We start from the raw sequence: 11,518 nt of genomic DNA, 5'->3' as shown, positions 1-11,518 counted from the left end.
AGACGAAAAGAATTCGTTCCGTGAGTCTTTTCGTCTTGCGATGTTTTTCGTCTTGCGAAGCACGGTCCGTCGCAACTGCGCCTCTTCAAGCGGCTTTAAAAAAAAACGCAAGACGTTTTCGTCTTGCGAAGCAAGCCCATAGGGAAATTCGTCTAGCGAAGCAACGCAAAACCCTTTCATCTAGCGAGTTTTTCGTCTTGCGAGGCATTCGTCTTGCAGGGCACCACTGTACTGAGAACCTTGGGAAGAAGTAATGTGAGCAATTAGTCAGTGTGTGACCAATTTAAAAAGAATGCTGCACATGGGTTTCTCAAACACAAGTAATGCCAGACAAATCTCTCTTTTTGATATAGTTATAAACTTGGTGGATCAGGGGGTGCTGTGGATGTAGTGTATCTTGATTTCAGTAATTCTTTGACAAAGTCCCCTATGATACCTTTGCAAAGAAGCTGGTAAATGTGGGCTGGACAGTTACTTGGATTTGTAGCTGGTTGGCTGACGGAACCCGAAGAGTACCCCCTAATGTTTCCTTGTTCTGTCCTGGGTCTGTTGTTGTTCAACGCCTTTATAAATGACTTGGATGAAGGAATTGAGTGATACTCAACAAATTTGCAGATGACACCAAACTGGGAGGAGTAGCTAATGCTGCAGAAGACAGACTCAGGATTCAAGATGACCGTAACAGATTGGAGAACTGGCCCAAAGCTAACAAAATGAAATAAGAATAACCAGCTGCACAAATATAAGATGGGGGACATCTGGCTTGCCAGTAGGCAAGTAGTGGTCCTAGTAGACCACAAGCATGACATGAATCAACAGTGATGAAGCTGTAAAAAATGATGCTATTCTAGGATGCATCAACAGAAGTTATGTGTCCAGATCAAGGGACGTCATAGTACTGTTGTATTCTGCCTTGGTTAGAACACACTTGAAGTACTGTGTCTAGTTATGGGCACCACAATTTAAGAAGGACATTGACAAGCTGGAACTTGTGCAGAGGAGGGCAATAAAGATCAAGGGTCTGGAAACCAAGCCTTAGGAGGAATGGTTGAGGGAACTGGGTATGATAAGAGGAGACTGGGAGGAGATACAATAACCATCTTCAGATACCTGAAGGGTTGTCATATGGAGGATGGAGCAAGCTTGTTTTCTTCTGCTGTGGAGGGTAGAACCTGAACCAGTGGATTCAGGTTACAAGAAAGGAGATTCCAACTAAGCATCTTTCTGACAGTAAGAGTAATTTAACACTGGAATGGTCTCCCTCTGGCGGTGGTGGACTCTACTTCCTTGGAGGTTTTTAAGCAGAGGCTGGATGACCGTCTGCCATGGATGCTTTAGTTGGGATTCCTGCATTGCAGGCAGTTGGACTAGAAGACCCCCTTCCAACTCTACAATTCTATGAACAAAAAATCTGCTGCATGAAAATAGTGGGTTGCCCTTCAATCTTCTGCCCACTTGGCATTTATGCCTGCCTGCTTCATAGAAGCCTCCTACTTTATATAATACACTTGCAATGTATGTGACAAAATAAGCTTTAATAAAAAATAGTTTCTGGAAACATTTTCAGTTTGAATAAAGTCAGAATTTTCAGAATACACTTTACAACTTACAGTAAAACAATACAAAAATAGAAATTGTGCAGCTTGTGGTTTATAAATCGCAGCATACATATGTGATCATAAAAGAATAAAATAGATGCATTTAAAAGAGCAGTTTTAGAGCTACAGCTAAATCTGAAGCCATTGCAAAGGCGGGGACACATAAATTTATTTGCAAATATATATCCCTGTCCAACCACACGTTTCTGTGCAAGCTTGCTGTTACACCGATAATTTGCTGAGATGTTGAGAATGCAGTAGCTGGCAGATGGGAGGGACCCTTATATTCTCTTACAACCCATATTCTTGCCTACCAGCTCAACAGATTCACCTCCAATTTAGATGAAGATTGAGGGGTTTAGCAAGTATACCATATATGCCAGCACTACCTTGCAAGTGCGTCTACTTTAGCATGATGAAGAGAACCACACTTATATTGAAAAATTCTGCTCCAGGGGAGTTCTGTATTGTCATTAGAATCCCCGTGGGTTTCAGGTCTTTGCCTTCATACAACCCCCACATTTTACAGAACATGTTAACTAAAGAATGAGCATGGCGGGAAAGATGAGAGCCCTGTATTTCTTATAGGACAAGTTCAAATTGCAGGGATATACGTAGGAGTTATACCCTTAATGTAATACTGAAGCTTAAGGATATATGAACAGTCTTAATGGATCAGAAGGAAGCATCTTCTAGTTCCAAGATTCTGTTCTTAAAGTGGCTAACCAGATGCCGTTATTGGAAACCCGTGGGCAAGACATGAACAGAATAGCCCTCTCCCATCCTAAGCCATTCCTAGTTTAGGTTTTTGTTGTTGTTGTTGTTTATATTAAAGTTAGGTTAACATTTAGACATTAATTCTCAAATCTGCATGTCTAAGCAGCATTTCATTTAAAGGCTCTGATAAGTGCTATATTTGCTTCCCTACAGTGGGAATCTATGTAAAGCAGCAGGCAGATAGCAATTTACCAACACCTGGAATGGCGGCGTCAAAGTCAGACCAATGCTAGTTTCATCCTGTCCTCAAGCTCCAAAAAGGGCAACAGTTGTTTCACAGGTCTTGCTGGAGCCTTCATTGCCAATGGGAAATATCACTTTGCACAAGAGCAATTAGTGGAAACAAAGAGGACATGTTAAAAAATAAATCTGCAATCACGTTAAAAAATAAAATCTGCAATCACATTTGCACTTGCCATCAGTTACTTGGTCCTTGCAATTCATTTCTTGGTGGCCTACAAGTCACAGCAGCAGTGATTGTTTTCAACATTCTGGGCCAATGCCATAGCATACCATACCAGAGCACAGTTTCAGACATGACACAGCTTAATTTAATAACATGGATATGTTCAGAACACAACACAATTATACCCATACATGTGAATTTGTATGACTGGGAGTCTGTTTTGCAAGATATGACTCCAGTGTTCGTCATCCTGCTAGATGGGCAGCCAGATTCAGTGCCAACCCAGTTTCCCTGTTTACAGCATCTTATTTCTCCCTGAGAGTGCTTATCTTCCTCCCAATTCTCAGACTGTTAAGCTTGTAAGGATAATTACTTTGTAGTTTTGCTTTGTCTTCTAAAAGGGAGGCTCTTCTCCAACTACCCTGATCTGGCTGCATCCCTTGAAGGGCTTGTTTTGAGGTTTGACAACCCTGAAGAACCTCTTCAAACCACTAGATCTAGGAAGAACAGATCTGACTGTCTGTCATGGCAGGCTTCTAGTTGCACTAAACGTTTAGCTCAGACAGCCATAGTCGCTGAAGCAGCCACAGCGTGTTAAAAGATTGCAGCGAACAAAAATTATTGGAAACTCAGTTTAGATCTCCACTATTATCTATGTTGTAGAGCTATGCAGGAAGGCACGACACTTTGCTGCTCAAGTTTTTGCTTCTGCGTGCATTTTTATTGCACCCTATAATCAGGACTGCTTCTTAAAAAAAAGTGTGCACCATTCAGTTTAAGCCCAATAATTTATGCAGCAATGGCACAAGCACTGTAGCACTCAGGCCGATGGTAGAATAGGTTATAAATTTATAGGGCACTTCAATTTCTATTTGCTGCATAGCTTCAATGTCATTAATAGAAACCTTGTACCAAGAACACAGTGATTTAAGAGCCAGGCTTTTGATGATCTGCCGTATAATCAGCAGTACAGCAATTCCCACCAAAAACTGTGCAAGAACCATCAAGAGCATTTCGCCAGTGACCGAAGGGATGCTGTGTGTCGCTTCTTCAGCCGAAACATTTGAAACGTAGTGGTTGTTTATCCAGAACCCTGTAATTGCTCCAGCTCCAGCTCCCAGAATAGTGGTTGTGTCTGCCCTAGTGGGGCTATAGTAATCCAGTTTGGGGTAGTTGTAGCATAAGATGAGGGGGACAACGATGCAGAACATGGGGCACCAGGGGCTGGTCAGCATCAGGTGGTCAAGGAGGTCCCAAGTTGGATAAGCCAGAGCAGTTAATATGGCTGAGATCAGGCTGCCAACAATCACGTCCTAGAAAGACATAGAGGTGTTAGGCATACAGCGCATTCTCATTTCCTTCAAGCAGACCATCCTTCTCCCAAAGTAACTGTAAGAATGGGTATCTGATGAATTGCTAAAGATCACTGAGCTGTGATGCTTGAGCATATTATGTATATTGAACATGTAACTATGCTGAGCAGAAAACCTATGAACAACGGAGCCAAATTGTTTTGAAGTTAATGCATTTTGGAGCTTCGCAAGACCGCTGACAAATTAAATGGACCTTAAGGAAGCCTAAATACAGGCAAATTAAGCAAATTAATTTAAGTTAAATTTATAACTTCATAACCAAAAAAGTTTCAAATGCTCGTCTCCTCTTAGTGCCTTTTGCAAACCAGTTAGGTGGGACAGAAGAAGGTGGGGCCACAGTTTACTTACGGGCATATAAGGGAAAACATGCATGGTTGTTCAAGAATGAAGTACAGGGGCTAAAGATTAACTTTAATCAAATGAAATAATAAAATGCTGAAAATTCAGGAAGGGCTCTAAAGTCTCATAGCAACCCTTGGCCTCTGAGGCTATGGCCCTGGAACTTGTGTCATCTTGCTTTATGTATTACCAGGTTAATGATTAACAGATGAATCACTTCCTTTAGAATGCATTTGGATAAGGACTTGAACAACTGCATGCCCGCTGAAAAGTGTGCATATAGGTTCATCTACCTGGCAGCACAAAAAATAAATTACCTTATTTAGTTCAAGTTGACAAACACCGGGGGGGGGGAGGGGCAAGTGGAAGAGATATCAACCCAGAAAACTTTTTTCCTTGCAGGTGATTTCCTTGCCTGGTAACATTCTGTGCATTCTGCACCAGTTCTTTGCTAAAAGTTATTTTCCTACCATTTCATGTATTTGCAGCAGCAACCATATTCCTATGCAGCAAAACTCAAAGGCTAAAACAAGAAGGAGGAGAACTTTTATCCCGATTATTTATGTAGTACTTTCTCAGTTTGTTCCAGAGAATCCAGACTACATTCTTCACAAGCCTCTATGAATTTCTCTGTTTCCTCCATAGTGCTCCCATTGTTGTTATAATTATTATTTTAAAGCTATTGAGTTTATGGTCATATTTGAAACTTCTACTGCAGTACCAGCACAAAGGTGTTAGCTTTTTCTCCCTTGAAAAAGTGCATGCAGCTGAAGGAAGAAGAAAGCTGGAAGAATCAAAGTCTTTTGCATTTTCTCTCTCAGCTATGGGTGCTTTTCAAGGCTCACATCAAGTCTACCAGATCTGACTTTAACCCAGAGCCCTTGTAAAAGCAAAGTGTGTTTGCTGACACACTCTTCCTGCTGTGTGTGGGGCAGGGATAAGGGGGCAGAAGTGACCAGAGTGATGCTGACAGTGCTCACTCAAAAATATCTAAGTGTGCCCAAATATACTGGCACTTCTGGTGCACACCGTACACATGGAGAACCCTATAGATATTTTCATTCTTTTTGCTTGCTAAAGGACAATGAAACCATCAATATAACCCCCAAATAAAAACTGGCGACAAATTCACTGAAGCAAATAGTTTCAGGAACACATCTAAAGCAAGTTTAAACAACAGGTTTCTGTCTATGCCAAGCCCTTCCCCACCCATAATCTGTTAAATCTCTTAATTTCAAAGGAGGATTATGTTTCCTTCATCCACTTTTGCACAAGGAGGAAGCTCTATTAATGAAAAGATTAAGGAGAAAACCATCACAAAAGTAGATGAATGCAGTTCAAAGGATTTAAGTTATGCCTCTCCGTTGATCAGCACAGGCATCTTCAGGCAAAAACATATGTTAACACTGAAGTCTGGATTGCTGCTGAGCAGCCTGAAACCAGCTTTGTCAGGTCAGAGTGGAATTTATTAAGAGAAGCAAGCCAAGCAAGCAAGCAAGCAAGCAAGCAAGCAAGCAAGCAAGCAAGCACCATTTAGAGGACTTCAGCTACTGTCAATTACATACGAGAAGAATAGCATGTTAAAATCATGTCAACACATCTGCAGCCCATGGTGAATGTAAAATGAAGAATATGGTTATTGGTATGCAGGGTGGGGGGGGGAGCTAAACCCTAGAAATTTTGATTTTAATTATTTGGAGTATTGAAGGGAAGATTGCAGGCCAGTGGATAAATATAGGCTAAGGTTCCTTTCCAAGCCAGGGGCTCACCTGGCATAGAGGCATTAACATGACAAAAGGTGTTATTGGCCCTTCTTGGGCCTGGGCAGGCAGAGGTTGCCAGGGTGATGGGGTATGTGTGAGCGGTGACAGGAAAAGAGTGATTTTTAGTTAAAAAACGGAGAAGAAGAAGACAGGGGGTGGAAAGAGAAGACTGAGATCCATCTTGGGACGGCTGGCCGAAGGCTGACTGGTTGTGATGCCTTTGACTCCAAAGTTGCACTGCTGTGGGAAACAAGCCCTGCTTGAGATGACTATGCTGTAAGAGCTTGACTCCCTCCATGCAGACTGAAGGTGTAAATAGCTGAATCAATCATATTTCTTAAAGCTAAGACTGTCTCCACCACATCTTCAATTTTCCAAAGGAGCACAGCCCCTGGGTGAGCACCTGGAACCCCCCTGAAATTTTGCTACGGCTTGGTAGAGAGAGTGGGGGGGGGTGACACCCAACTTTTGTAATAATATGCTACTTATTATTTAAACAAAATGTATATACCACTTGATGGTAAACAGAACCTCCAAGTGGTTCACCCTAGAGCTATGCACTAATGGCCTCTTGAAATTCTCCATATTTGGGTGCAGATGCAAATATATTGTGGGCACTGTTGAATTTCTTAGGGCAAGAGCAAAGCAAGGAATCTCTCCAACAGTTTCTCAGGGATGGAATTCACCATTAGCACAGACTTCCAATTTTGCTATTTTTTAGTTTTGTTTTTTCCACTGTAGGTGATAGTAGCAGCAACTGTGTTGATGGTCAGACCACCATTTTACATCCTCCATGATGCTGGAATCTACAACATTCCAGGGTGTTGTGAGAGAAGAGTGGAAGTTATTCTAGGATCAGGACAAGATTCAAGAAATCTTCTACATAGATAACTAAGTTTATTCAAATAGATTTAAAGTTTATTCAAATAGATTTAAATTGCAGAACATTTTTTTGCTGCTACATTATTATTATTATTAGTCTTTATTATGTTATATACTGCTAAATGCCACAGTAGGCCTCTAAGTGACTTACAAAAAATATATATAAACCAATTATGCAACCATATTAAAATCTTTTAAGGCTACAATTCAACAGTTACTTACCTGGGACAAAGTCTCATGGAATGGACCTTACTTCTGAATAGGCATGCACAGGACTGCACTGTATTTCATGTTCTTGTGATAGCAAAAAAATCTCACAGAACTATAATTTAAATCTATTGAAAGGAGGGGACTCCCCTCCCCACCCAAATTACAGTAGCTTTGTTCTTTCAAGAATGTCAACAAAGGCTTCTCTCTTCTTTACCACCAACCCCATCTGAATTTAGAAAAGTCTCTTCTTATCACTTATCAAGGGAAATATGCAGAGAATTTTTACTGTCTGACTTTAGGTCATTAGTTAAATCTAGACTGGAGACATCCTCCCTTTCAAATTATTGGTTTGATCTACTGAGGTCAAGACCTTTACCAATGTGCCTGATGAGGATGGTAAACAAGCAAATGTCATGAGTGAATCCAGGAGGCTCATGGTATAGAATCAGCTAGCGGCACTATGAAAAATGATGCACACCTCTTCTCACTACAGTAGCTACATCAGGCCTAATTTTCAGTGAAAGAGGCTACATGTAGGAGTAGTCATATAACATACTGTGAGTCAAGATTATGCATTCCAGCCAGCAAATCGCCCAGCTTTGCAGCCCTTCCCAGTCACCAGAAATACTTGTAGCCCTGGGAGAAGGAGGAGCAGAAAGTCCAGCTCACCACTAAGCTAGCAAGCTACTGTACTTAATTCTACCAGTAAGGCTTTGCCCCAAGGGGTAACTACAGTAAAAACAAGAGATGCCTAAAGAATGGTGCTCAATGTATGCGTGCAGTGAGAGAGGCTGATGATGTTCAAGCATAGGATATTATTTATAAACAAGGGGCTGTGCCTCTGCTTCACTTACCAACCCCATCTACCCTACCCGCTCCATTTAGAGGCCACCAAAGCCACCCCTCCCTTGATTTATACCTGCCTTCTTCTGTCTTCCTCATCCAATGGCCAACAGCTATCAGAAGTTTACCATCATGCTGTTATTTGCAGCAGCCACCTGTCAGCCACCAAGAGAACTGCAACATGACAACAGCCTTACTTGTTTATTATATGTTACATACATGAGCTTTGCATGGAAAAGATAGGTTGAAAAGAGAGAAAATGGATGCAGAATAGGTTGAGCTGCAAGTTTATGTGCTATTTCTAGAAGAGGGTTTAACTACAATTTAGGCAGTTTTTGTGTTCCATTTGCTTTGAACATGCACTGGTTTATGTTCATGCTTCAGGATATAAATCCCAAAAAATGGGCAATAAACTAAGGAGAGACCTTACCAAAACTGTGTGCATTCCAGTGTAAATTCTGCTGAGGCATACCAGAGTTGAAAATAAGAAGGCTCCCAGCAGGCCTAGTTCAAGTGGGTACTGTAAACATAAAAGGGGAGTGAAAGATACATTAATAGCAGTTGCATATATCACAAAGAATCAAATAAGGCACCATCAGACTTTTATCAATGGCCAGGCCATTCTAATTCAGAATCAACTGCATTCTAGAATAGCAGAAGTTTGATGTATTCAAGTAACATTTCCAAACAACCTGGACTAGCAGTGATGATTTGTAATGTTATCCTTAGAATAAATGAATCACCTACAATTGTTGGAAAAGGATAAAATTTCAACCTCCACAGGGGCTACTGAGCCCTAGGAATGGAAAATGCAAAAGCTGCACTCTATTTAGTCCAACACTGGATGAAGAAGTCAACAGATAGTGAAGAGGACCTCACCCCCGTATTTGGACCTGTGCCGTTAGACCTGTTCATAAATATATGGAATCAAGCAGTGGATGTAGCCACATTTGCAGATGGCAAAGTCAGTCAAGAATACAAAATTCAATTGTGAAGGGCTCCCAAATAAGGTCTCCAAACTGTATGGTTATGTAACAGAATAGCAGACAGGAGCCAAATGGAACAGAATATTCTAACTTCACATCAGCACAAACAAACAAATTGGCTATAAATCCTTAGGAATGATCTGAGCGAAAAGCTCACGTCAGAAAGAGAGATTCAGATCCCTGGAAAAGGCACATAACAGAAACTATTAGGTCATGGCTTGAAAACAAAGTGGTCATGATGCCATTATACAGATGAATGTGTAGAATGTGGGGTCTGGTTGCAGAGTAAAAGGGAAAGGCTTTTAGATCATGCTGGATTCAGCTAGAGCTGCCCCTGTGTGGCAAGATCAGTGGGGCAATTTTGCCTGAGATGGTGTGGGAGGGAGAGAAAGGGAACACACCAAGCCTACACTTCTTAGATTTAAGCCAAAGTTTTTGGAGAGGCTACACTTTCTGGGGCTGGAAAGGGGTTAGTTTAGCCTCCAGTTTGCTAGTAAAACTGAATTACAGTGGTACCTCGGGTTAAGAACTTAATTCATTCTGGAGGTCCGTTCTGAACCTGAAACTGTTCTTAACCTGAAGCACCACTTTAGCTAATGGGGCCTCCCACTGCTGCCGTGCCACCAGAGCACAATTTCTGTTCTCATCCTGAAGCAAAGTTCTTAACCTGAGGTACTATTTCTGGGTTAGCAGAGTCTGTAACCTGAAGCGTCTGTAACCTGAAGCGTCTGTAACCTGAAGCATCTGTAACCTGAAGCATCTGTAACCTGAGGTACTACTGTACTGTGTCATGAAATGATGCATGAGAAAGAGTGTGTCACCAACACGAAAAGTTTGGAAAGATCTGCCTTATCCAGCACACCACACTGCATGCCTACCTTGTACTTGTTCACAGTTGTAACCACAAATGTAAAAGAAATGGCGGTTGCTGCCATTGCATGTGTGGATGGCATTCCATACTCTGCAGTGGTCCTTTTTTCTAGCTTGACAACAGGTGGAGAACAAGGGCGGGGCCACTTGAGCAGGTCCTTTGAGACTTGGCCAATGTACATAACCACCTGGAGACAGCACACAGATAACAGAGATGTGCTTATTTCATTTCATTTATACCCTGCCTTTCACCCAAGTAGCACCCCCCCTCAAGTCTCAGACACATTTTCAGTTACAGCAATTCACTCCTGTCATCTTGGCATGGTACTTTTGAGACCAGCATATCGGCATCTCTCCAGCTCAGCCAGATATATGCCAGCATAGCTCCTTGATCCCAGATCAACTGGGGCTCAGCTAGCAAAGCTGACTCTGAATTAAGTCCCCACAAAAGGATGTTTCAGGGGAATGGTGGGGACAAGACACTGGGTGCGGGGAGAGACATGTGACTAAGTAACCCAGAGAAAGTTATACTGGCAAAAAAGCGGTGTATGTCAAACTCTGTTTTAAGGGATTATTACCCCTCTGCTAGGGGAGCCCCTGCTCCTGTTTAGAGTTTGGAAAAGAGGTAAGTTACACCAGCAATATTGCATAATTTACCTCTGGCTTTCTGTAGTTTATATTGCTGTGAATGAAATAACAACAGGAAATATTACTGGAGTGTATAGAAAGAAGCAGGTTAAAAATGCTAAACTTCACAACAGGGACCATCAAAACAAAAAGAGCAAATTTCAACTTTAAAAGGGAAAAAAAGGGCTCCACATTTTATGAACTTAGTTTCTTGTGCAAATATATGCCTTGGGTAAAGATATGGCAAGCCATGAAGAGCTAGATTATTAAAGACCTGAAAAAATAACAATTTGTGCTAGCATATCTCACTGCAAGAGGAAAATTCTTCTCCCACATGCTTTAAAAGCCTGTTTCGAATAGGAGTTGTGTTCTCTGTATTTCCTTGTGCACCCTGGCAATGGGAAAACCAACTTCCTTGATCCATGAGTGTTTCAGTAAACTTTGGGACACAGACTAATGCAATATATATATATGTTTTACACCACCTGCTTTTCAGAGTTGATCACTTTGTCATTCAGTTTCCTCCCCAACTAAACAAATCTCCCAAAACCATATTTCTTATCCCCAATAAAACAAATCAAGGAGATTGGAGCAAAACGCTTTAATTTTCACCCATGTGGCAACAATTTGCAAATTGCTAAAGAACTGCTAAAACTTAGATACATGCCTGTTAAGGCATTGGAAGGGTGTGTGCTGCTGCAAAACTCTAAAGCCTACATATTTCTACACCAGTCTTAATTTAGTACAAATAAAGACTGCTTTGCATCTTCTAGCCAAGTCAATGCAGTCAAATAAGATCAGCAATGTAACTGGAAAACTGCATGGCAGTTCATTCCATTTAGGT

General features: G+C 41.4%; 1 protein-coding gene and 1 long non-coding RNA gene across 2 annotated transcripts in view; both read right to left on the bottom strand.

The window, feature by feature from the left end:
* Positions 1-11,518, bottom strand: part of LOC310708398 — a 149,266-nt gene that overhangs the window by 67,240 nt on the left and 70,508 nt on the right. The gene's annotated exons all lie outside the window — the stretch shown is intronic.
* The window catches only part of SGPP2 (sphingosine-1-phosphate phosphatase 2), a 29,580-nt gene continuing 21,238 nt past the window's right edge, over positions 3,177-11,518 (bottom strand). Inside the window, exons 3-5 of the mRNA XM_083506539.1 lie at positions 10,056-10,235; positions 8,622-8,711; positions 3,177-4,094 (exon numbers count right to left, since the gene is read on the bottom strand). Coding sequence (XP_083362665.1) covers positions 3,552-4,094; positions 8,622-8,711; positions 10,056-10,235 — 813 coding nt within the window. The 3' untranslated portion in view covers positions 3,177-3,551. The remainder of the gene's footprint in view (positions 4,095-8,621; positions 8,712-10,055; positions 10,236-11,518) is intronic.

The sequence above is a fragment of the Podarcis liolepis genome (assembly GCF_965112155.1).
Source record: "Podarcis liolepis genome assembly, chromosome: 5".
NCBI classification, from domain to species: Eukaryota; Metazoa; Chordata; class Lepidosauria; order Squamata; family Lacertidae; genus Podarcis; species Podarcis liolepis.
This window is presented reverse-complemented; position numbering and strand designations above follow the sequence as displayed.